Source organism: Tigriopus californicus, chromosome 7 (assembly GCF_007210705.1).
Source record: "Tigriopus californicus strain San Diego chromosome 7, Tcal_SD_v2.1, whole genome shotgun sequence".
NCBI lineage: Eukaryota > Metazoa > Arthropoda > Copepoda > Harpacticoida > Harpacticidae > Tigriopus > Tigriopus californicus.
Genome location: NC_081446.1, coordinates 1,970,779 through 1,996,498, shown reverse-complemented (window position 1 = coordinate 1,996,498; position 25,720 = coordinate 1,970,779). Strand labels below are relative to the sequence as shown.

The 25,720-nt window shown below is 41.5% G+C and overlaps 1 protein-coding gene and 1 non-coding gene across 2 annotated transcripts in view; both read right to left on the bottom strand.

Moving 5' to 3' along the window:
• Window positions 1–22,508, bottom strand: part of LOC131883188 (protein turtle-like) — a 49,984-nt gene extending 27,476 nt beyond the window's left edge. The window contains exons 1-6 of the mRNA XM_059230575.1: window positions 22,270–22,508; window positions 18,136–18,444; window positions 9,687–9,831; window positions 8,215–8,426; window positions 6,717–6,827; window positions 3,828–4,067 (exon numbers count right to left, since the gene is read on the bottom strand). Of these exons, the coding sequence (XP_059086558.1) occupies window positions 3,828–4,067; window positions 6,717–6,827; window positions 8,215–8,426; window positions 9,687–9,831; window positions 18,136–18,241 (814 nt within the window). The 5' untranslated portion in view covers window positions 18,242–18,444; window positions 22,270–22,508. The remainder of the gene's footprint in view (window positions 1–3,827; window positions 4,068–6,716; window positions 6,828–8,214; window positions 8,427–9,686; window positions 9,832–18,135; window positions 18,445–22,269) is intronic.
• Window positions 1,606–1,694, bottom strand: Trnai-uau (transfer RNA isoleucine (anticodon UAU)). The gene is given in 2 exon segments: window positions 1,606–1,641; window positions 1,657–1,694. It is a non-coding gene; the product is annotated as a tRNA-Ile (tRNA).
• Window positions 22,509–25,720: the final 3,212 nt, after the last annotated feature.

The window sequence follows — 25,720 nt, the reverse complement described above, 5'->3', positions numbered from 1 at the left end:
GCAATTTTGGGATCCAATGCTCCCTTGGGTCGATACGAGGACATGAGCAGTTCGGCACATCTTGCTCGATCCGATGCCGAGATTGGCCAACTGATGTGCCAAGAGGTCGACGGACTTCATCAATGTAATCGGAGTATCCAATTCTGGACCTTGGATGATCCGATGGCATCAACATCGCCATCGATCCTAAAGTACGTTGTTCCAAATCGGGGCAAGATCCACCCGAAAGAAAGTCGATTTGAGGCAATCTAGCTTCTTCTTGTGTTGTGGGACCTTCCTTAGTTTGATCCCTTCTTTGGCTGGAATGGAAAAAAAGTGCTACCACATGGCCCGAGGCAGCTGGAGGGTCCCTTTGGTATTGCAAGTCTATTCGCCTTGTGATATCGCGGTCGAGCTTGGGAAGCAAAACCAAGTTCTGACTCGCCAACCATCAACAAGGTCTTGGAAGAGGATCGGCTTGGAACGAGCCAGGCTCCATGGAACTCGGGGAACAAAAGCAGGGTCGGAAGCTCAGCGTCGTATTGCAGACATGCAATATACTGTGAAAGCAAACACACGTCCACCAGCTCCACTAGCTCCTCTGTATGGTAGGGGGATCCGGTTTTATGAACCCCATGGGGTGAGTTGGAAATTTTGGGAACGAAAATTGCCGAAGGGTAAATCACAAAGGTCGAAATCGCAATCTATTTCTGGGATGAATGGGATTTGGCGCTTGAACACGGATTTCGTGGCGGGATTTGAGACGACGATTTCCCACAGTGTTTGCGCTCTTTGGCCATTGAAGGAGCGGATTGAACACAAGACGAGCTTGTTGTCATAAGCGACTTGGGGGCTGTAAATGTCCTCCACTTGGTCGGGTGAGCAGATTTATGTTTGGTCCGCTTTTGCCAACCACGCTCCTTTGGAAGCAACAATAGACTTTTAGGGCCATAATTAAGCCATCTTCAGGAGTACATCCGATGGCGGCGCGGAGAGAAAAAAAAGGCCAACTTGTTTGGGGAGATCCAATTGGAAATGGTTGACATGGAACAAAGTTTTGATCCCCACTTCGCCCCCAAATTAACCAATTTAAAGGCCAAGTTCTGCCGCCATGTCAACTCAAGAGGGGTCTTCGTCGTCTTTTGTCAAGCTTAAATTGTGATCGACGTTTCTCGTGTCCCACTTCTCTATTACACGGCCTTTCAATGCCAAAATCAGTTGTCCACTTCAACTTGAAACAAAAGTGAAACTTGTCCTACGAGACCTTTGACAGCCTTTCAACTTCTTCGGCAAGGCTCCAAGCTTGGTCAGTTGGAAGTGCAGCTTTTCAAGTAGACCAAGGAAGGCCTGGACAACAACAATCATCTCAAGATTGATTCAACTCACATCGACAAGTGTTGCATTAAAAATTCCAACAATTTTGAAATCAAATGCCTTGAAGGATGCAAAGTGATTCTGGAGTTTGAATGTATATCGTACATTTTACATATACTATTATGTACGTATACAAGCACTGTATTTTACACTGATTGACATGACCGTGAGTCGCTAAAGACAGTTTTACATCACATGTGATATGGATCAGACTCCTTTTTTGAGTCACAGTATGCTCTATTAAAATGACGTTTCCCTAGGTGAGGCTCGAACTCACAACCCCGGCATAGCTTATGTACTGTCTATAAGTACCGTGCGCTAACCGATTGCGCCACTAGGGAAGGTGCTGATGACGAATTTCAATGAATATATTAATACTTTTTTCCCTTCGTTATTTTTTGATGTTAACCTTACTTCAGCCGTATTTTAGGGTTCTTTTCCCATTCAAATAACGTAAAACGACGTCAGATTCATCTGAGTAATAGGCCAGATTCGGTCTCGAGCTTTATTGCATTCCGAGAGTTTTAGGTGCTTTACTTTGCGTATTGTCTCAAGTCCTTAGTGGGTGGAGCTGAGAACAAATGGCTTGGCTTTCAATCTAGAAAGAGTTCCTTCACTGTGACCATTCTCAATAAATGGGATCTGAGGCAGGGAAACGGCCTTAGCCCAATCTGCTCCATGGGACTCTCAAACCCAAGACAAGGTCAATTTATCTTGAAATGTGCAAAGTCCATGCTCCAAAGTAAGTAACTCTCTGGGAGGACCAGCTTTGTCGAATACGAAACCTGCCGCTCAAATACATACGTTTGCGCTTACGGGACGAGATTCTTAATTAAAGACCTCGTATGATCAAAGCACCCGACGAGAAGGATACCTTGAAGGAAGCACCTGTCAAAAGAACCTGTCATCTCTTTTTCCCAGTTCCTTCCTCATTGTCATTTCAAGGTCCCTTTTGTCCAGACTTCGGTTGTGCACGCACCGGAAGACGGACTGAGAATGTGCCAAAATCAGGCTCTCCAGATGAATCCCGACTTCCGTGGTCGGCAGTCGGCTGGCTCCCATTTGTTCCCCTATTCCGGAGGAGTAAGTTCAATTGTTCAGCTCAATTTGACTTTTGGCTCGAGAGGGCTCTTTGTCAAGACTTATGTCACTCGTCGACATCCGCGTGTCCCGGGATTGCTCTTCCGATCCTTCTTCCGCCTTCATTCGACCATACACTACCCAGTGCTGTTACTACTACTCGTGTACTACTGCTAACAGTGCTACTTCCATTCCTCCTCCTCCTCCTTCTTCTTCTTGGTTCCAACCCTTATTCCACTCAAGACCTCTTCTTACGAGAATAAGAATGAGTTTTGACGCATTTCAGACACATCCAGTTCATACACCAATGTATTGTATACACACATTTGCTACGTACACATATTCATACACACAGTGCACTTCACAGTACTCAGTCTGCATGCAGTGCACATCTACTGTACGTAGTACAACAAGACTCCCTCAAATTTGGGGTCGCTTCAATAGTTCAAGATTAATGCTTCAAACGGCAAACAAAACGACTTCTCGTCTCCTCTCTTCACAAGTGCTTCATTGTCAAACATGAATGTGCCGCTTACAAATCATGAATGATATGTTGTTCCAAAATGGAATACATTATGGACCTGCGAGGAGAATGAATGATAACTCGTCTTAAACTTTACAAGCGGGAAAGGAGAACTTTTGGTAAAAGACTGCTTAGAAGTGATGAGGGGCCAATCGTGATGAAGACGCCCTTCGATGGCGAAGGTATGCCTCATTTTGGAACTCTTGTCCAATGGGATGGAGCAATATTCCAATTCATTATCCAGAAAGATCGTGATGGAGATTTGAATTCAAGACATCTTGATCATATTTCAGATTACTCTCTTCGAAGCTATTGCTCCATGGACACTAATTGCCCATTGGCATTCGGTTGACAAACATTAATGATTACATTTGCATGAAGGTTCTTATCTAATTGCTTTTTGAAATTGAAATAGATAAATTTGATTGATGTTCTCAATCGTGAGACGACTTATTATTCCATTGATATTGAGCCAAGTTAAGTCAAGAGGAGTCAGGATAATAATAAAAGTTAGTCAAATGGGTGCATCCGACTTGATGATAGTCGATTCAACGCATTTGCAATCAATTTTTCTTGGAAGGTATCGATATATCATTTACGAACGAGATTGAATATGTTCTAAACATAAAAATAAGATAAAAAGCCTCCAAAATGAAGTAGTAAAAAAATGCCCTGTAACCAATCATTAGTTTGAGTTTGACCTCCCTTATCAGCAACTGCACTTTAAGCCTTAAGGGGAGATCTTTTTACTCAATTCGCGCACATAAAAGACTACCAAATCCAAAATGACCACGAGCTCATTTCGTTCAAAAAATGTTCGCCCAAAGTCTTCATCGCATATTTCGTGCTCCATGGAACACCCATAACTCACGGTTCATTTCCAGTTTGACCTCTTCGCGGGATGCTTGAGTCATGTTGGAATTAGAGGCCAGACACGTGTAAGTGGTGTCCACGTCATCACGCTGAACCACGCCCACCAAAAGCGACGAGGACACTACCGAGTTCGTGCGACTCGTTGGATCCGGGAGGGTCTTCTGTTGGATTTGGATGCTCTTGGACTCGGCCACGGTTCTCCCGTTGATGAGCCAAAACAGATTGGGCGGAGGCTTGCCTGGAACGAAATGAACTGTCAAGACTCCTGGGGCGTTACTGACTCACTCGCTGCTTGGTTTGTTAGGGAGTATATGGTGAGCTTGTTAATGATGGTGCGACATGCAAATGACGCCCAAACACCCACGTGGCTAATTGTCTGGTACATGGGACAAGTTCGAAGAGCGGTCCCTCCTCCTTGGAAGAGATGTCACAATTTAGCCAAGAAATGTGGCTTTTGCACACTCTCTCTTGAGAGAAAGAGCGAGCTTCCAAGGCATCCTGGCCAGTGGAGCTGGTGGAACAGCATGGACCACATTATAGGGCTCAACTTGAAATATACTTCGTTGAGTTAGGTTGGAGACCATGCCATTATTTGGACTTCACGATATCTCTCTTTTCTCTCCTTAGTTGGTGGTGGGTGGTTGTCTTTGGGGGATGCTGAAGGGCTACATGAGGAGAGTTGTGTCTAAATGCTCGACCATCAAGTTATGTGGTAAATTGAAAGATCTTAGGTTATGTTCAATGCGGATTGCCAAATTATGCCCAACTTTTGGTGGATGGTGGCTTGCGGATGGTTCTGCTTATGTGGCTCCCTGTCCAAAGGACCATTGCAGTGCGGGGATGGAGACAATTTAATTTAATTTATTGCTTCACCTAGCACCTGGACTCAATTCAGTGCGTGTCATGGAGTAATTTGGGGGAGAGAAAGAGCAAAAATGCATTTATGGCGCCATCTCACATGAATTGAGGTCGTTCTATGAAGAGACTCGCATGTTCAATGCTCATGTACATACTTAGGGACCCGAACCAAGCAACCAAACAACCAAAGAACCCATCTCTCCCCCTCTCTATCTATCTCATGGTTGGTCAAGAATTGGATTGGAAACCGCGGATAACCAATCAATTTGCGGTGACATGAGAGTATCCACTTTATCAGAGAAAACGAGAATCGCTGCTTTTCGCTGAGGAACGGCAAAAACAATTGGGAAGTATGAAGTAATCAGCTTGATGGATATTGAATAATTCATTGGAATCAATGGGCTTAATCCCTTCATACGATCATAAATGAACTCTGATTGCCCTCGTGCCAGTCTAATCATACCCTTAAATATGTGTTATTATGCCTCGATCCAGTGTTGAAATGGAAGTGCTCAAGTAGTTTTGGGATATTTTCATTAAGGTTAATGATCATCATTAATTGGACACTCCCTCATACTTCTTCGCCACTTGTTGTGGTGCTCAAGGTAGGCCATCGTTCGTTTAGGGTTTAATCTAGGTCAGATATTATGTGCACCTTATACAATATATTGCTGAGAGTTGTAGTGGTTATTAGGGATGATTAAATTTGGCGAAACAAGAAAATGTGGTTATCAAGAATAATTTTCTTTTAATATTTTTCAAAAGCATAATTGGTTGACGTTAGGAAAAATCAGAGAAATAGATCCTCTTTTACCACATGTGAATGAAGGAATGGTCTTACAACTAAGCGCCATATCGGATGTCTGAAGTAAAAGGTGAGTAAAACGTTTTTGATCAGTACCATCAAAAAACTGGATTTTTTTTTTCTTTGTTGAATATATTTTTTGAAAAATTTGATGAAAATGAATCATTTATGCATGCTTGTTCATAGCAGGTATCAAAAAACACTTTTTCACAAATGGATGGTTCATTAAAGACGTCGGGCGTGCTTGGTAGTATTTTCGATCAGATTCAAAGTTCACATTTTTGAAGTTGTCTAGTAAAAACCGACTTATTTTGTTTCCTTGTGAATTCTCGGGTTTTTAACCAAAACATGGGAATAAAATTCCCTGCAATTCATGTGATCAGACAAAAGGTTTGTCTGAGATTGTTAATAAAAATCATTCCATGTCTCGTTTGAAGCTTAACTTTGGATCATCTACATTGAGGCAGTTTTTTTAATTCTTGGTCAATAAGAAGGAGAATGGACCCTGGTTCCTTTCCATTCCAGGGCACTGCCCTTATCAATACACCGCGTCTAAATTTAAACGTGTTTCCTATTTCATTATCTTAACTATAAATCCAACCAATGGACCTTTTCATTCTCCTCTCCATCCTTTTGTTGCGGACAAACAAATGTAGATACACAAGAATATGCTCTAAGATGTTTGACTTTAACAAGGTTTAGGCTTTACTGACCAGCATGTTGCTGATCTATTCAAACACCATAAATACATCACTGACTCTTCTGAGAGACTTTTTAATTCCAATAAGGGTAAAATTACAGGCATTTTTGACATCCAAGCAGGGGTAAACAGAAAGCTATATAATGTATACTTGTAGCATATCAGTGACTTTTCATCATCATTATTTTCATTGAATTCTGCTAATACGCAAAAGGAAAGTTTACCAAAAGTGATTATCTTAAAGTCAGTCACCAAAAACTTGTGATGCTGTGTCCCAGAAGAGTTGGTGGTTTATTCATTGTGCCTCACTACTTAGGAAGTAAATTGTTTGTTTAATAATCTCTTGATAAAGTCCGGCATCTTGGAGCGTATTCTCTCGTTTCTACGTTTGTTTGTCCGGACTTAGACGAAACAGACGGGGCTTCCTTCGCTCAATGGAAAGGAGTTTGTATTTCATATCAAAAAATATGCATAATCGCCTTTTAGCCCTAACCGGACAACCCTACATTGTTGGATTCACTCACCTCCACCAACGCTGCAGGTTAGCATGAGCTCGACACCTTCACTGTAGGGTCCCAATACTTTTTCCACCAGAATGCCTCTCTCATTATGGATCAATGGGCGACCAGGTGGAACTGAAACATGGGGATTAGAGGGATTAGGAAGGATTACGAAGATTGAAGGGGGTGTTTAATGAGTTTTTGAGGGCGTTCTTTCAAGTTGAAATTTCATGAAAGAGCGGCATATAGAATTTGAGGTTTCCAGACGACTCAAACGCGAGAATATCAATCTTAGTATACGTACTTTTTGAAATGCGAAATCACTTCCTCTTCCAAAGGCCTATTTATTATTTACAGGTTAGACTATCTATTCCGTCCATTTTTCAATGGTCGTAAACCAGTCCTTATGGGAAAAGGTCTTTTCGTATGGTTCTTGCAACATCTCTCGTGGTTTTGATTGACATTTCGTTTTAGACCAAATCTGAAGACTGGAAGGAGCCTTCAAAGCATAATAAAAGTCTCAAACCAGGTTCAAATATGCTGCGAGCATTTCTTGTTAAGCTTTCATTCAGTTCCAAAGGACTTTTGTCGACTTGAACTTTCGCATTCGTTTCCCCATCAAAGACTTTCGCTCCGAATGAGTTGCAGCAACAAATTGAATTGGAAAGCAGGAAACGATATTAACCCGCACGCTCACTCCCCCGTTCACTATTTCACTCAATCTGACAAGTTCTTACGACCATATTTTTTGGCCTTTTCTCTAATATGTTCTGGCATACTACACCCCATCTTGGCAAAAACGACAAGCCATAAATATTCGTTGCCAACGGAATTCCATTAGCCACCCAAAGTAGAGCCCTTGCAATAAAAGTTTCACCTTACATTGGACAATGTGCAGTTGTAAATCTAGTCCAGATGCATTGCTTATTGCAACGACATTGCAATGATGTGTTGTCTTTGATGAACTAACTCTACGCACATCCAAAAACACACGTGGTGGAACCATCGAGTTGCGAGTAAAAAACCAGGAACAGAAAAGAAAAGAGAAAGGGATCCTTTTTCCCTCGTCCAATTTGATATATTTCTTTCCATTTCCTCGCCAATACGTTCTGGCTGCACTAGTTGTGAATCGTAACCCAAACGTTGGCAATTGAATGATGGCTCAATTGTCTGAAACCACTATGAGCTTTATGCAGCTAATGGATGGACCATAGCATATTTGGTCTTTATCTCTTAACTTTCTTAGAATGCCATCCACTGCGATTTAATAAGCTTGGATAGGCCCTGAAGGTCCTTTTCGGCATGAGTCGCAGGTACTCTGGCGCTTTGGCATCCTTGAACAAGAAGCAAAGGCTGGTCAGGGGGAGGCCAGCCTTGCATGAAATTATCCTTTTTTTTCGCCTTCACCCCGGCTAACAATGCATCCTATTTCTTCCACGTTCCCCGTGCATTTCCCAAGTAAAGGCTTCATTCCAAGTCGGCACGAGTGGCAAAACTTCTCACTTGAGCTTCTCCATCTTACCTATGACACTGAGATTAATCTGGAAGTTCTTGGTGGGGGCTTGCTTGAAGTCCACCCGACATCGGTAAACCCCTTCATCGTCCTCACGAAGGTCTTCAATCCAAAGAAGTGGAAAAGGTCTGGCCCTCTCGTCAAACCTCGCTCTGGCACCCAAATTGATCCCATCGTTCCAATGGCGACCAATCTCCACGCCGTTTCCACGCACATCGTAACTGGAACATAAGGCGGATAAGAATAGACCTAGTAGTACATACAGAGCAAGGGGATGCTCAATTGAATCCACAAGGGTCCAATTAGAACATTAGATTCCCCGGTTCCAATGCAGCTCTCATTCTTTTGAATGCGTTCACAAACTGCTTCAGATGAAGCATGTCCAAAAGTTAAGCACTCATGTATAAGACTGGGGCGGAAATGCATCTAGTGATGCACCTAATGATATCAATTATTACATTGGAGTCTGGAGATAGTGCTTGAATATAGAGAAGGAATGGAACACTTGAGGATCGTTCAAACAAAGAGACAAAGAGTTATGTGACATATTTCTTTATAAAACGTTTATCCGCCATTAAACTTCAATTACGCATCGATCATACTTTCTGGCAGGTATCAAAGAGAGGTCCAGAAACGACAGTCTTAAACGAGACTTTTTAATGCGGTTGGATTTTTGGAGAGAAATTGTATGCAGTTAAACAAGCACTACGTAGACGGTTACATCATTACTTTCAAGGTATATACGTGCCAGAAGAATTCAACTTGAAATATGTCTTTTTGATATAAAAAGATACGAAACCTTGCAGAGCCAGTAATCAATTGAATTTAGTGGACATGAAAGTATCAAAGCATCCCAACTACGCCCAACTCTCCAAATTGCCTTGATCTCCTGGTATTAGTTTTTGGTGGCATTTGATTGCATTTCCAATGACTTGACAAATGCATTTCGTGCCGAGGACGGGTTTTGGAATTTATTCCATTTCCACAATAAATGTCTACTCAGCCCTTCCCCAAACCAAACGTCGAGTGGAGCTCGCCATAATATCGTTGTTTCAATTCCAGAACACCCACAGTGATTCTCCACCAAAACGCAAAATCAGCCCAGGTTTGTACCTTGGTTGCAATGCAAATTGCCAATTCCAACAACAGTTGTGGGGAATGCGTTCAATTTAGAAGCTATGTTATCCCTGCCTAACCAAGGAAGTGCTCGAGGAGCTCAATTGACTGGTTCCCCTCGCTTTTCGTAGACGCCTTCCCTCTGTTTCCAAAGAAACGGTTACTCATAAAACTCGATCATAAACCAACCCTTGGAACAGATCTTTATGGACCACTTTCAGGACGTCTAATGGGCGTCTAACCTGAAATACCTCTCTTTCTCTTCTATTTGTGTATATATATATATATAAAATAGATGCAAAAATCTACAAAGAGGGTGGTTGGGCTCTGGAAAAAGTGGGCCAGATTCTGTTCCCAAGACTCACCTGTATATTGGATCTGGGGATGGTTCATTGAACCATATCACAAGGAGAAGTGGATGGTCGGGTGAAGGGGGACGGATATCACAGGGAAGACGAGCATTGCGTCCCAAAAGTCCAGAAGAATTTGTCACTTGCTCTTCAATTTGGCCTGAAATGAACAGAGAGAAATCAGGATTGGACCACAAGTTGCCATTGACAGTTGGAACAAGTAGCAGAGTTTCCCAAGATTGTCCATTGCGCCCCAATTAGAGAAAGGGAAAAAGAGGCGTGGATTATTAAAACCAAGTTCCTTCCGACAAGACGTGAGAAATTGTATCTGTGTGTGTGCGTGCGGTTTTGTGTTTTGGACTAAGACGCGCCTTATCTGCCAAGGGTTTAGTTGTTTATTAAATGTGAGTGCCGTCTACCTCATGGCATTCCATGACACACGAAAAAAATAATTTTTCTGAAGAGGGGAAAGGGGAGGGAGTTCCTGCTACTTCAATGGCAAAAATTTTGCTCCTGGTGAAAACTGGATGTGTGAAAAACCTTAATATAAAACATTCTTGAATCCTCTCCATCTCATAAGCTAACTCGCAAAGTGGCGCCATTCCTCAAAAATGTTTTTGGGGGAGTAGAAAGGGCCATGTTCTAGCAGACCCAAAAATGCAGCCCAATAATCTGTCAGGGAAACAAATCATTGCTACTCCAATCTTTGCCACTCAATTCCATCCAAGACGCAGAAATTGAAGAATTATGTCTCTCAAGAATATATATCACGACCAAAAAATTTGCTGGAATCTCGCATCCGAAAACTTGACAACAAATCATTGAATGGATTCACCCACTCCAACACTAGACAAATCAAAATTGGGCTTTCTTCCTCTTCCTTATAAAAAGACACTAACTTCAAGAACAATGAGGGCAAACAAACCAAAACCTGTGTCCATTTTTCGTATGCTTTGTTCCAATTTCAAAAACGGACAAGACCTTTGTTCAATCAGTCAGTCGTTGGGTTGGAATCACCGTCACAAAATTAGTGATCTCCTTTTGTTGAATCTGGCCTTTGAAGGACGAATCCGGTGAGTCGGACCCAATTGGGGATAACCTCTTAGTCAAACAAGGATGTCTTGTTGTAACCAGTCCTGGCCCAGATTTCTTCCAGGCTTTGTGCCCCACATACAAGGCTGTGTCTAATCTTAAAGTGGAATTAAATTGGCGAAGTCGACAAGAAGAGTCCCAGGCCAAGCAGACCTGATGAATGCAACCCAATTCGGTGTAAAGAAAAGTCTGGTGCAACCCATGTGAAAAGTGGAAACCAAGAGCCCAAGAGGCAGGTCAAGGACCTTGTTTCATTGTTGGGCATGGTCGCTTAAAGACTTCACGTCATGATCTCAATGCAAATGCTTCAACAGCTCTGCTGGAGTGACAACGTCATGATGGCTCAACAAATGAGGTTCTTTATCAGGACAAGAGGTAGAATTCACTAATGGCGATCCATCTGATGACATCTTCTTTTCAGTCAAACTGAGTACCTCGCACATGAAACCGGGTCCTTGCTTGATTACAAACAAAGCAAAATGTTTTTGCGCAAACTTGAGTTTCACCACAGAAGAACATCTTTAGAAAGTCACTTTCCAACAAGAACGTCGTGCATGTATCTCCCTCACTCACTCACATGCATGCATGTCAGGGTAGTGGGAGAAGCCTGAATACAAGACCAAGAAATGATATTTGCATGAATTAGATCATGCTCGAGATAACGGCAAGGGCGGTAACACGAATCCTGGCAAGTCACATTTTGGTGGCCAAGCTCGGTCGGTCTTATTTTTTGGTTCAATACAAAGGTCCCGTCCGTTTCAAATTGGCGAACAAACATGACTTATATTCATGTACTGTGCATGCACTACATAGAAAGAAGCTGAAAATGGCCTTGCCATGAAGTCGATGCCCAAATGTCAACATTGTTAATTCATAAGGATTGTCCCGAAAATGCACGATCCAACGGCGAAAACGACCGTAATTAGCCTTGGTCTGGCCTTTTGGGAGAGCAATTCTATTTGGAACAACCAAAGGCCATTTGAAATGAAATATTCCATGATTCGCCAAACAGCTTCATAACTCCAACCTAATTAGCTGAAGTCACACTTGAATCTCGATTCTCCGAGTTTGGACCAATGCAAGTCAATCTTTGGATGGACAAACTGTTCCTGGGACGTGCCTCGACCCGAGAACCAAATGGAAAAGAGGACGAGAGAGAATGATTCCTTTTGCTAATTTAATGGTCCACAGCCTCAGATTATGTGCATGTGGACTTTGACCTGGACTTGGATTGGTTGGCCAGCCTTGGCCCACTTCTTATGGATCAACGATTATAATGCTCCAAATCCAGCTCGAGGGCCCTCATCCTCTTCCTCATTCAATCCGATTGTGATGTGCAAAAGAAAGCGGTATGCCCATTGAGGGCAGAGATTATTCATCAACTATGACCATCATTGAATGACCTTCGTCTTCGTCAAATTTCTAAATGTGGGATCCCTCTCACCAAATCCGATAAAAAAGCTTGCGTTCACGTTCCCATCTCTCAGGGGACCGAAGTGTCTTTTCGTACGGTTGGAGCAAATCCAATTCCATGCCATATTTGTTTAAGGTATATTTTTCTGGAGTGTTTTCTTTCTATTTTCTCAATGTTGAAACTTTGCTCATGTTCAAAAAAAAAGTTTTCCCATTCGATTTCAGGAACTCGCTCTTCAAATAACCATCCAACAATACGTACTACGAGGAGCCTCAGATGGGAAAGGTAGTTCAACGGAAAGAAATCCAGTTGCAAATATGAAAGGTTCACCACTCATTGGATAAACTTGATCGGGAATGAAACCCTAGGTTACTCTATTCAGGTCGCATTCGAAATGCATAACCATGTGGCCAAAGAAATAGATAGAGAAGGAAAGTCTCTTGTTTTATTTTGACTTTCACCTTAGTTTTTATTTCATGGCAAAGGTTGCGGGAAAAACCTCTTCATTCCGAACAATATTTTTCAAAACTTGCCTAAATGCAGGGTGATTATTTTACCCCAGATCTATATCTCCATCATTAGCAATGCATTTATCAACAAGTCGTGTTGTTCTGGTTGAAGTACTTAAAAGCTAGATGCAGTATTTCAGCAAGCACAATTATGAAACGCCTTGTACATCAAGTGAGGGTGTGGTTAGTAAAGAATGCGATTAAGAAAGACAATTTATGTTCGAATCGGAGACCTTGAGCCATAATCTCCTTATTGCTGATGCTTCTAATTCCACAATTGTATTGTGGGAGAATCGAGGCGAAATGCAGAAGCCTCGACCTGATTGCAATAACCTGCCGAGACGTTTCGTTTGCGAATTATACGCGTAAATTTCACGTTATTGGTCCACTCCAAAGCAGAATGAGTTCCAGGAAGATTTGAACTACAATGAGCTGCATGGACTACCATATTCCGGAGAAAAAAAAGGGACAAGAATTGGACCTACTGAACAACACGAGTTTTTTTTGTAATGGATGTGTTTTCATGAAAGCAATATCTGAGAATCCTTAATTTGTACCATGATTCCTTGTGTAAACACACTTGACAAAGAAAATGTCACCAAATTCTCTGGACCAACAACAGCATTCATGCTTGGCCGTTTTCTGCATTTATGGCCAACTCAACATTTTTTTTTGCAACGTACCAATATCCCTCTCTTCCAAGTCAGCAGCATTCTTTCAATCTCCATCAAATATTCATCGTTTCTCTCCCCTTAAATTAGTTTGTCCACCATTCATCTTCGTCAGCCCCACAGTTGAAATTAATCTCTTTAGCCCACAAGTCAATTGTGGAATGCGAGTATTTCAGGGAGCCCAGAAAGTTGCTCAGGCACTGCGGTTGTTATTACTTAAGAGCGGAAATGTTTCAAAAGAGCTAATGTCAAACCAACCACTAACACCCCCCGTTTGAGTTGGGTTCTCGTCTCTTGTGTACTTTTCCCGGTTTTCGGCTTTTCCCGTCTGCCATTCATTCCTCATTTCTTGTGTTTGTATTTCCGTGCGTCAGAAGAAAGAAAGAGAAATAGAGAAAGAAAAACGGAAAAAAGCTCGAGACCGACTACGAACCCCCAATTTCTGTTGGGAACCTGCCCATAATAAGAGAGAGTACCACTGGCTTCAGCTGGGCCGACGTAGAAAAAAAGCACTCCCCAAACATTGTGAATCAGCTAGAAAATTATTTATGAATCCCAGAAGACCCACGGCAGTCAACTCAAAAAATGCCCCTTTGGAAAAGTGGATCCAACCCAACCATTCAAGTTGACTGGTTCAAAGCCATTATCAATGTCTTTACAGAGTATCTTGAGAACAGGCACCTTGAACCGAATCCCCAAACTACAGTAGGTTGTCCTTTGGATGGATTCAAATGGTCTTTATTGCAGAGAGCCCAAGGGAGTTGGAATCAAGGCCATCAGGCAATTGTTCATGTATTCATAATTCTTATCTTGGGAAGAGGAAGTACCCAAGGAAGTAGTTCACTCCCCGTAATTAAGGTCTTCTTCTGGCATCATGGATATAGTGCTGGTTCAGAGACCATTGCCGGAGCGCCTCAAGCGGCATATCCGTCATCGGCTGAAAAATGATTCCATTCAGGAAGGCTCTCTTTATCTCTAATGTATGGTACGTCTTGTTCCCTGGATCAGCTCGCTCGATCTGATGAGGCTAACAATGGCAGCAGGTTGCATATTGATGAGTGATGATGACCATGAGACTCATACAGATAATTCTGTAGGCTCAAGGCCGAATGGGCTCTCTCCCATTGCGGCAGAGATGGATAGATATGGCACTTTTTTCAATGGATCTGGAGACCTAATTAACCTTCATTATCGGCCTACACGAACACTCCGGGCTGATAAGGCTTGTTCTTCCATTCGTGCCCGATCATGTACAGTAGTACGAGATTAAGACAGTCAGATACTAGAAGTTGGGTTCCTCCGAAAGAGACCGGCAATTTTCAGAATAAAAACCTTTTCCCACAAAGGCAGGCGAGAAAGATGAAGAATTGTCTTTTCCATTTGGGTGGATGCTGCTGTCTTGGGCAGAGAAGAGCCCAACAGCCCCCGAATGTCTTGTCTGCCTTGAAGATTTACTCTCAGCTTGTTTGTTTTGTGCCAAGTGGAGCCCGAAGTATTAACGGTCCACTCTTACCCAAATTACTTTTTGATATGTGCTGGACCCTAGCCCATTTGGCTCTTTCTCGCCAAGACAAAGCTCTCTTACGCAAACGTGCAATACGTATTGTGTGCTGAGAGCGATGAGAAATCACAGCTCCCGAAACGCCCTCTTCTCTTGAACAAAGAAGGTGTCTACCTAAATGTCTAATCCACACTTTGTGCTATGTAAAGTATCGGAATGCTCTGCCCAAGTTCACAAATTGTCTTCTTTAAGCTTCTGGTTTCCATTTTGGGGACTTTGTTTTGTGCGGAGAGCGGGGGCTTTGAGGGCCCAGTCAAGTGAGCTAAAAGAATGATCCAAGGGCCCTATGAAATAGGCCTCCTCCATCGTAAGCGTGCCAAACTGAGTAAGAGCATTTTCTCAGCACAAGTTGGTTGTGGCCACTAAAAGTGTTTAAACAAAAGTTTGTGTTTCGTCTACCACATCAGAGGTCTCCTCATTCTTCACCTTATATCTCCATTGCACTGTATCTCTCTCCAAAAGGCTCCAAAGAGGCCCTCCACACATGACTTGCGTACTATTGGCCACTCACTTTGGCAAGATTGCTTTGGACATTGGTCACCTGGTTTGTCTTTTTTAGAAAAAAAACTATTTCACCAAAGCAGAGAAAGGAAATGATAAAAAGTAGCAAAATTACAACTTTTTGGAACTTTGCATCTACATGTCAGATTAAAATTCTTCTTGCAAATACAATAGCTCTGAAAGTTCATGCAGAATTTCAGATAAGAACAACCAATAATATTTGGCACCCTTCAAAGTTAGACATGACATTTCTTTATGTTTCGTTTGGTCTAGCGATATGGAATGGCCGACCTTGACGACCAATAAAACCGTTGGTAGTTGTATCCGCCTAAAACTACCCTCGTAGAATGCTGAGAGGTTTTGGGGCTTAAATTTCCACTGGGAATCAAAGTGTGAGAAGAAGGTCTGCAGGACAACGGCAACGAAAAGGGAAGCTTTTGGTAGATGATAGTCCAAATTCCCAGAAACAAACAACCGACAACGTTCGCAAAACAAGTCAAATTTTCCTCCTTTAAATGTCAATCACATCAACCTTCCACATTTAAACATACTTCCATGACAAGAGGCTACTTGGAGACTTTGCTCATCGCATTACACACACACACACACCGGGGATTGTTGTGCTTTGTCTTGCTGAAAAGATTACTTGTAATTTGTTGCGCCCCTTCCAACCGAAAAATGTCAAGACACGTGCACAATACTCCTGAACGTCAGACTTCAACTTCACTTTTTCTTCTGTCTGGTATTCCTCCTTGCATACTAATTCTTTTTGGAATCGACCTGCATGCAGTATGTACACAATACCTGAAGATTGCTTGCTCTAACCGAATGGATCTTTTCCGTCTACGTTTTGTTTCCCTGGTGAACAAAGGCTGATTGGTGGCTGGGATCCGACTGATAAGCCTCATTGCTAACGGCTGTTGTGAAGAGAAGTGAGATTGTTTCTCACTCGCTCCACTCAGATTGGCCAGCATAGACTTGCGGGCTAATTTTACTCTCTCTCAAAACCACTGTTTCGAGAATGAAGAACCCATGTCTGTGGAACGTGTTCCAAATGATGTTCCATCGTTAATTGTTAGACAAGCTAGCCAGCGAGTACACTAGTGGAGTGTGCGTAGATAAACCCGAGAAACATCACTCCTTTCCCAAAAGAACACACAGGGTTTCTGAGGTGAAACCTGACTACCAACCAATGCTGTGTTTCTCGTTTTGCCATGTGTTAAAAAATAGCATATTTGATGAGGTTCCCAAGGCAAGCCCAACGAAGTGGTTAGTTCCAGCTGTTTTTTGGCGGTCGGAACGCATTAGAACAATGAGTCTCATTATCCTTTTTGTTTCCCTAAATAGACCATATGTGAGAAGGGGACTTGGAAACGACCATCGGAGAAGGTCGCCAAGGCCTTGGCACGAACATTAAAGGCCAAAGTCTCAATGGTGTTTATTGCCTTAGGGTAAAATGAATCACCCAAGTTTGCGAGCACTTTTACCAAGCCGAGAAGGAGAGAGACAGAAAGAGAGAGAGAGAGAAACTTTCACTCGAGACATTCCAGCAACTAGAGACAAGAATCTACTAAAGAGGAAGGCCACACCGAGAGACAGCGAAGAACCACCCAACCAGATTGGTTGTTTGCGATTACACTCCTATTTACGGCACAGCTCACCTCCTTCCCGAATCCAAGTCGGAAAAGATCAAAACTTTCCCGTCCTAATATTTGGTGTTCCAATGACACATCTATTCTCTTTGTGCTGATACGTGAGCTGTATTATGGGGGTGACGTAAGAGGGACGAAGGCCAAGACAGAAAGGGCCTTGGCGGCTCGATGAAGGCGCATTCTGTCCAGTTAATTGGATTATTCTGAACTTGGAGATCGACGAGTCGAAGGGTGCCACTAGGTTGAGTGGTGTGATGTAGGATCTATAGTGCCTTTGAACCTCAAAGTGGCATCATTTCTCAGTCTCTATATAGCTTTCAAAGTCCAAAGCCTCCCCCCCCCATTGCCTTGGGAAAAGGCAGCAAGACACAGGAAAAGAGAGAGAAAGAGGACTCCTTGTTTCTCACGCCCGTCGAATAAAAAAAAGAGCATCGTGGACATCCCAATTCAAATCCACTCTTGAGTAGGATATGGTACAATTGAGCCACTAAACTAATGAGATAACCAGATTTTCTTCGAACCAGATCATCCTAGCTTCAGGAGTCTGAGCTGGGGGATGCTCATCTATATTGATTGTTTGCTGCCAATGGAAGTGTGCGTGCGCTACTTCCACTGCTCAACCTCCTTCTTCTTCTCGTGAATTGTTTGGCACAACTTTAGATAAAGAACAACAAAAGCTTTCCACAACCCACTCACCCACTCACTTACTCATTGGCTGGAGCCAAAGAGAAAGAGAGATCCAGTATACATCATCTCGCTCGAGATTGAGTAACTATTGGGTAGAAACGAGGAAGTGAGAACACACGACTAAACCCAAAGGAGACCTTGGGGGCCTTCGTCAGGAGGTCTACCTAGAAAAAGGACACTTCCCATCTCGGGAAGTCGGCAGACCACCACCACCACTACCACTACCTTATATCCTGTCCCTCCTGTCCCTTCTGTCTGTCTTTCCGTAGTGTCTGTGAGGGCCTCTCGGAAGGATCTTTCTTCGGTGAATGCCCAGGAGTGAAAGATTAAACACCCAGGCTTGTTGGCAATATCATTAATGAATAATCAAGTCCTACCGTCATCCGGGTTGCTTTGGCTTTGGCTGGAATATACGTTCAGAATGGTGAAGATGCCCAGACAAAGGAAACCACGGTTCCCGGGAATCAATTGTTGTCCTCCCATGTTTCACTTGGATCACTCCTTCTCTTGTCACATCACATTTCCACCTTGAGCATGAATTATGGATGGATCAAGCGATGAACTTGACTTCCACTTGTCACTCAAGAATCATGATGGTCTAGGCGAAAATCTTCTCGAGTCTCAAAATGGCAAGATGAAGATGATGATGGCCTTTTATCTGGGCTTGATCAACATTCTGGCATCATCTGGAACATATACGACATTGTTAGGCTCTGACAAATGTAAACGGATTTGTTTTGGGACACACTTGTTTACATTTATTACTTGTACTATAGTGTACCTACCGCATGTATATCTTTTCTTCAAGATGAAAGAAGAAGTCAAGATGAAACGGAAAAAAAATCGATACGTATACAGGAGTCTTAAAATGGCTTTAAGATTAAAGTTGAATTAAGGTCGAGTTTCACCTTGCGCTCTTAAAACACGGAACGGAATAAAGAACTCCACTTTGAAATGCAATAGCTTTTAATCAGTTATTGACTTGGTCTTTCCACAAAACTATTACTTTTTTACATCACATCTCCTATCAAAGGCCATTATAAACAATCTATTAATGCTCAGTCGCCAGAAAACTGATGCGATGGTGGTGCCAAGAGCCTTCAAAATCTGACGATATGATAAACATATTATATGCTCTCTCCACGTCCGTACCAAGCTAGACTGAAAAAGCAGGAAGACCTTCAATGGAGTGATCTGCTCCTCCAGGACTCTTTTTGCACAACTTGATATTTGCATATCTCTCCTCGAAAACCTCGTGCTAACTAGAGTTCGGCCAACAATTGCATTCGAAGAAAGTCAAACCAACCAAAGAGAACCACTTCATGTGAGAATGATGGTGATGATGACGTTGAACTCCGTTCAACAACTTGGCTCAAGTGCTCGCTTTGCATTCAAATGGGATCTGATCCAAAACTAGGGCTTCTTGGAATATATGAAATACACCATTTGATCCGCGTTTCCAAACCAGGATTTCAGATCCATCCGTTCATTCCAAGCGATTGGACCAATTAGATCGACATGTTGAACATGAACGAATGGAAGTGGAAGAAGAAGAAGGGCACTTGGACCGTTGTATGAACCACGGTTCCTGGACAATATATCTCAAGAGGGGATTTTGGTGCAATGAGAGTGGGACAGATATGGGTCAGCAATCGTCGTTCCATTTTGAAACAGAAACAACAGGCCATGAAAGACGGAAGAGGGAAGGAAGGACAAAAGAAAAGGGGAAATCTATTGAAATCTGATACTCCGGGCTCTGCTCTTCACTCGATGTCAACCCCCTTACTTGGAATGGAGTCTGGCACTCTACCTCGATCCACGTGGACCACTCAATGATCTCAAAGGAATTTCTCTACAAAAAAGGCCAAGCATTTCACGGGGGGGGCTTCTAGGCCAGATAGTTAGATAAGGGAGGGTAGCAAAAAGAGCAGGCAAGTGAGAGTGGATGATTTAGGATCAATTGTGTTGCTTCTGGGAGCAATCTGGGACCCTCCGGTAAAGGTGGGCACAACGTATTGCATGTTGAGAAAAAGCTAAATTTCTTTACTTTATTGTATGAATCACTACTACTTAACAATAATCTGAAACGAAATCCTTTTCTATTGGCTTACTTATTATGAAATGGTCGATCATGTATTATCTATTATGTATTCAATCAGAAAGAAAACGACCCCAGCTTTTGAGCTCGTTTGCTCAAACTAAATTCTAATTCACTTTTTAAACAATTGCCTCATTTCTATGACTCCTTTCTCATCAGGAATTGTTAACTGTTCAAAAGTTTCTCATTCAGTTTTAGCTGCATTTACTTCAACCTATTACAAATTTCCATGTCGATGCCCATTTTTGAGTTTGGTACTGAATCTTTAATAGAAAAGACCGATCTAGCATCCTGCACCCACATCTCGAGCCAATGAAAGTTTTGGGGTCCAATTCCCCGGACTTCACCCTCAGGGATGATTCCACTCTTCCTCAAATTTAGCCATTTGAAGATCATAAAATCATTGCTAGATGTTATCCAATTGGAACCAAGGGACCACTTCGAACCCATGAACTGAAGCAACCTCTCAACACATACACAATAATGGATCATCCATCTCTCTCTGTGTACCAGGGAATGAGAAGAAGATTGGTACTCTCATCATCAAAGTTTGGCCAAATGAACCCCCTTTGTCGAGGAAACCATCGAAATTGGGTCAGTGCACCTTGGTCATAGACTTGGATGGTGTCTGGAGATCGAGATTGTGGTTTCTTGGACAACTTTTCTTACAGGATTGAGCTTGAATGGAGACGTTTACAATTGTAACCTGATTGAATCTCGTATAATTCAACTATACCCTAATTAAATTGTTTCTTTTTTCCCACTAAAAGCATCCTTGGATAAATATGGACACCACATTGGATCCTAATATTTAAGTATGAAACTATTCGAGTGACATCGGAAGAACTCGGTTGTCTAGTACTAGTTTCGAATTGTCAGAAATGAGTGAACAAAAATGTTGTCTGCCTCAAAAATATCACCGAAATATTCATTCCTGAAGAAACAGAGTTGAATCAGCATGAAAGGTTGAAATCGTAGGAAATGATTTTGAATGTGTGAAAGCGAGCTCGAAAAACGAATACGGATCCGAACGCAAAACCATATATAGAATTTAATTCAAGTTATCACGTTTCAAGAATCATCTTGTTTTATACTCAATGCTCATTGGCTGATGACTTCAAACAATTATCCTTTGTCTTAGTAGGGTTCGACAAGCTTTTAGAGAAATAATATCAACTCCGAAATGATTCCTTACTTCATGTTTTCCAAAATCTTTGGGAGTTGGGTGAGTACACCCAGCAATCCTAAATCGAATCCTTTTTCAGGGTTCGAATCTGGACTCGCCTTGTGAGTACACAGACCTTTTTCTTCTTTTTGTAATACATATTTTTTTCTTCACATTTTGTCCTTTACTTGCACTTGTCACCAAATATTTTTCTTGCTTTTACGATCTCAACCCCAAATGAAAAAACAACTCCAGGTTGTTAGAGTGAGTCTTTATATAATCAATTCATTATATCATATTTGAAATGTTCGCAGGATCTTAAGCACTTTATTTCGCCTAGTAAATTTACATGCCAGATCCAGATTTGACTTATTTCTTGTGACTGCAGACTCGAGTCCGGATTTTATCGGACTCGACCCAATTCAATTGGTCTAATTTGATGAGTTTGGGGTCATCCAATTCCTCAACTGCTTTGAGCCAATATCAAATGTTAAGAAACGACTTGACCTGTACAGTCCTTTCATTTCAGAACAATCTAAGCTGGTTATCACAGTCACTTAATTCTGCCTGACAGATCGGCATTCCCAGACCTAAGCTTGTCATTCCAAAGCCTGGCAAGCACTCAAAAAATGTAAGATCCATCATCTTTCATTTTGGGCGGCACACACCAATCTTATATGGATATAGACGAGATCACTAGTCACCACTCAAAATGGTTTCTTCCCAAAGAAGGAGCACTGGATAAGCGAAGCTTCTTTTCCAATCCAGATCATCGGAATACAGCCCAAATATCGTGTATCCCTTACAACGATCCAGTGGTCTCTGGATCACTGAAGGTGCATTACTTCCGAAGATGAATTGGGAAACAATTTGTCCATCACTTCCTCGATTTCTCTTTGTGAATGAGTTCGCCCCTCTCGGCAATTCAACCCTATAGAATAGATCGGGATTCATACCATTCCTTGGCTTGGACCCCGGCTTTAGAGCTCGAGATGTGTTCCACTTTTGGAACGAGGGTTGACTTCATTAGCATGGCATTAGAAAACCTTACTGTACACTTCGAAACCCTTGCCAAAGTTCCGACAAAGTCCAAGAGAACACTCCAATAAGACCTAGATCCAATGTTGATAGTCCACAAATTATGTTTGTCTCTTGTCTAGGCTAAAGCCTTGGCTTCTGCCCAATGAAATAAAATAAGAAAGGGAACACAAGTGTTTTTCAATCTCTTTTTAGACGCAATAAGCTTACCATATTGTGCAAAGTGACCTCATTGTGGGAATAAAAATTGCACACGATTGCTCACTTTCACTCGATGAGTCCCTCACTTTAATCACTATAGCTGTTAGAATGAAAGTAAAAAGTATTCGCAATCACCCTCAATTGCTAAAGTTCTACTCATGTGGAACACTGGAACACAACCTCCAGTACCAAGATTGTTCCGCTTCAGTGGCACTACTCCTTGTGAATGAAGGTCTCCCCTCGTGTCCCTGCTTTCGTTCCTTCGGATTTTCGGGTCCGCTTTCGCTCTTTCGGCCTTCAGCCTTCGTTTGGACGGTTGTTTGGACCGCTCGTAAGTAAGTTCGAGCGTTCCACTTTACCTCTGATCGGTCGCTTCTTATTCGTTTTCTCTGAGGCGAGGGAGGAAACAACACATTTCTGATCACTAAAGAGTAATTCATAAAGAGGCACAATACTAGTTTCTAAGTGAAGATCCTCGTTTGGGATTGACAAGGCCATTTGTAAAACATGACATTCCAGAAGATCCGGAAGTAACGTCACTTTGATGGGAGTAGATAGATGGCTTTTACGAAAGTCTGTTCTTTTGAAATAAATCACCGTTCAACGACGCCAATAAGCAAGAGTTGGTGGTTTCAAGTCGTGATTGCAAGACCTAAAGGGGCCACAGATAAAGTGATAACAAAGGTTTTCAAAATTATGCATAAAAACCTTGAGATGCAAATAAGGATGCAACTAAACTTCAAAGATGCTCTATAGTGCTATGGCATATTTAATTAACTTAAGCAATATGTCAAGCTGGACAAGTATATTCGCATAACAGTGAGCCCTGATTCCAGTGGATCAGCGTCTGAACTGAGATCTAAGACTAAACTTTTACAACACTTACAAGTGTTGTCGCTACAACAGCTTTGACTTGTCATTTTGTCCCCCAAGTAATCAGAAGGCAGTACGAGAACTTCAAATTTCAAAGCGCTAGTGTCGGGGTATCCGGAGTAGACACTGTGATCACTGGGTAGGCAACAAGATTCTAACGCCCCCGGAGATGGCAAGGTTTTATAACTAAGGAAACCTACCTCATTTTTTTTTAAATGACTTAAGCCAATTCCATTCTTTGAAAGTGCTCAGTTCGTTCCTATTTGTGCGATTTTGTTTGATAAAATATACTCAATTAATTTCTTCAGTGTGTAGAACGATCATATATGTGCCTTAGGAAAGAGATGGCAGGCGTCACCCTGAATTGTCAAGTTCAGACATGTGTTAGGGGTGCCAATTCCTGATCGAATAAGTGAAAATACAATTTTTGGCCCCCACACAATCATCCAGAAGTGTCCAAAAATGCATAAATATGTGAAAATGTGCAAAAATCATACAGATACAGGTCGAAGATGAAAAAAGATGCAAATAAAGGTCCAGGATGTAAATAAATCTTATCTGCATAAGTTTGAGAACATTAGTGGTAGCAGAACCCACGGGCATATATATTCAGTCCCCCTTGCACAATTCATTAGGTCAAGCTTGCTCCCAATTCCCGAATTTTCAAAAATATTTGTGGAATTTATTTGCCAAAAAAGTATGAATTGCTAATGGAGTTATTCACTTGGACACATAATTTTCCCGGGATGTTTCCTTTTAGTGTTTTCAAGAGGCATTAAGCAATGCTAAACATTGGTTAAAACGTATTGGGATAACACCTGTTGACGATTTGACAAAGAAAATTTCCACCTGAAACTCCACACGCTGTTGTTAAAGTCATTTCGATACGGCCTAAGTAACTTGAAATTAGCAAAAGAACCACAAAATATTCTACGCACATGTATGTAATAAATCATAGACATTACAGGGTTTTTTTGAAATTGAAAACTTTGACGTCGATTATGAGAACATGTTATGTTCCATTCGGTTAAGCGGGTTGGAAAGCTGATACTTTATTGAAATACCATCGGGACCTACCTTTGTAAGTTAACTAAACTTCAAAAATCCCGACAGTAATAAAACCCAAAAACTCACTTGGGTTGACTTGAATGTAATTTTGCCATCCGGGCGGGTTTTCTTAAAATCCATTCTCATATCAAACCCCCATTTTTAGGGAGGTTTTAACGAAATTAGAATTGATGAAAAAACATAAGTTCGCACAGTGTTAGAAATATCCTTTAGAGTTTTGACGGAAATTATTTTTCTTGCATAATTTCTAATTAACTCAACTCGTTATACAATGATTTTTTATTTTATTTTTATTTTCAACTATTTCAACTAATTTTATTTTCAACTATCCAAAGGGCACTTAGTTCAGCAGTTACTGAAAAAATGAAGGAAGCCTCTAAGAAGCTGTTTTTAATCAATTTCAACAAAGTCTCCAAGAAAAGACCAAATCTTTAACATTGTGTGTTTTATGTATAGTCTTCAGAATTCAAGTAATGCGTAACAAAGTGTCCTCTTGATCATTTTAAAACACATTTTCAAAGATTGCACTTTTTTTGCTTGATTTGAGTTACATTCTATGGCACTTCGAACTATTGTGAGACTATCTATGCAAGATAAAGGAAAATAGTCTTTCAATTTTGTGATATTGAAAATCGATATTAATTCTTGGGGAAATTGAATTGATATAAAACCGGGGCATAACATATATTCTGGGGCTAAAAACGATGGAATTTGGATCATTAAATCCCATATAACTAAGTAATTGTGCGATAGACGATATCATAATTTGTAATCAAGTGCTAACTAACAAAATTTTCATTAACTGTTCCGAGGTATTGTCATCTGGAATACTTGAATGTGACATTAGTGATCAGTTTGCAACTTTAACTTCAATAAGCATAAAATCAGTACAACGTAAGACCCTGTCCAAGTAAATAGAAATTAGGGACACACGAAAAACTAATCTAAAAAGACTAAAAGATTTATTGCAAGTCAATCACTGGGTGTTAGTTATTGAAAATCCCAAGCAGGTATTTAACAATTTGGGAGACTACGGTTTCTCAGATATCTTATTTTGCTTGTCCAAATAGTGAAAAAACGATGAAATAAAGCGAACATAAAACAAAATACTTGGATGACATCGGGACTAATGACATCATGGAAACAGACGGATAAACTATTTAATAAATTCAGAAAACATCCTAATATAGAGTCAAAAAACACTTATGATAGTTACGCTAAATCATATTACAAGCTAGTGCGGCAAGCCAAAGAGATACATTGGAAGAGCTTTTTTTAAAGTGAATCAAAAAAATTGAGGACCTCTGGAACGGAGCAAATGAACTGATGGGTAACACAAAGCTATAACTTTAAACGGAACCTTTCCCTCTCATAAGGCAGAGCTCATGGGCGGATTGGGACCCAAAAAATCGAGAATTTTTTATCTTGAATGGGCAAAATGTAAAGAAATCAAGGCGGTAATCAATGAGCTCAAGACGAAAAGCAGTTCAGGAATGGCCGGTCTAACAAACCAAATTTT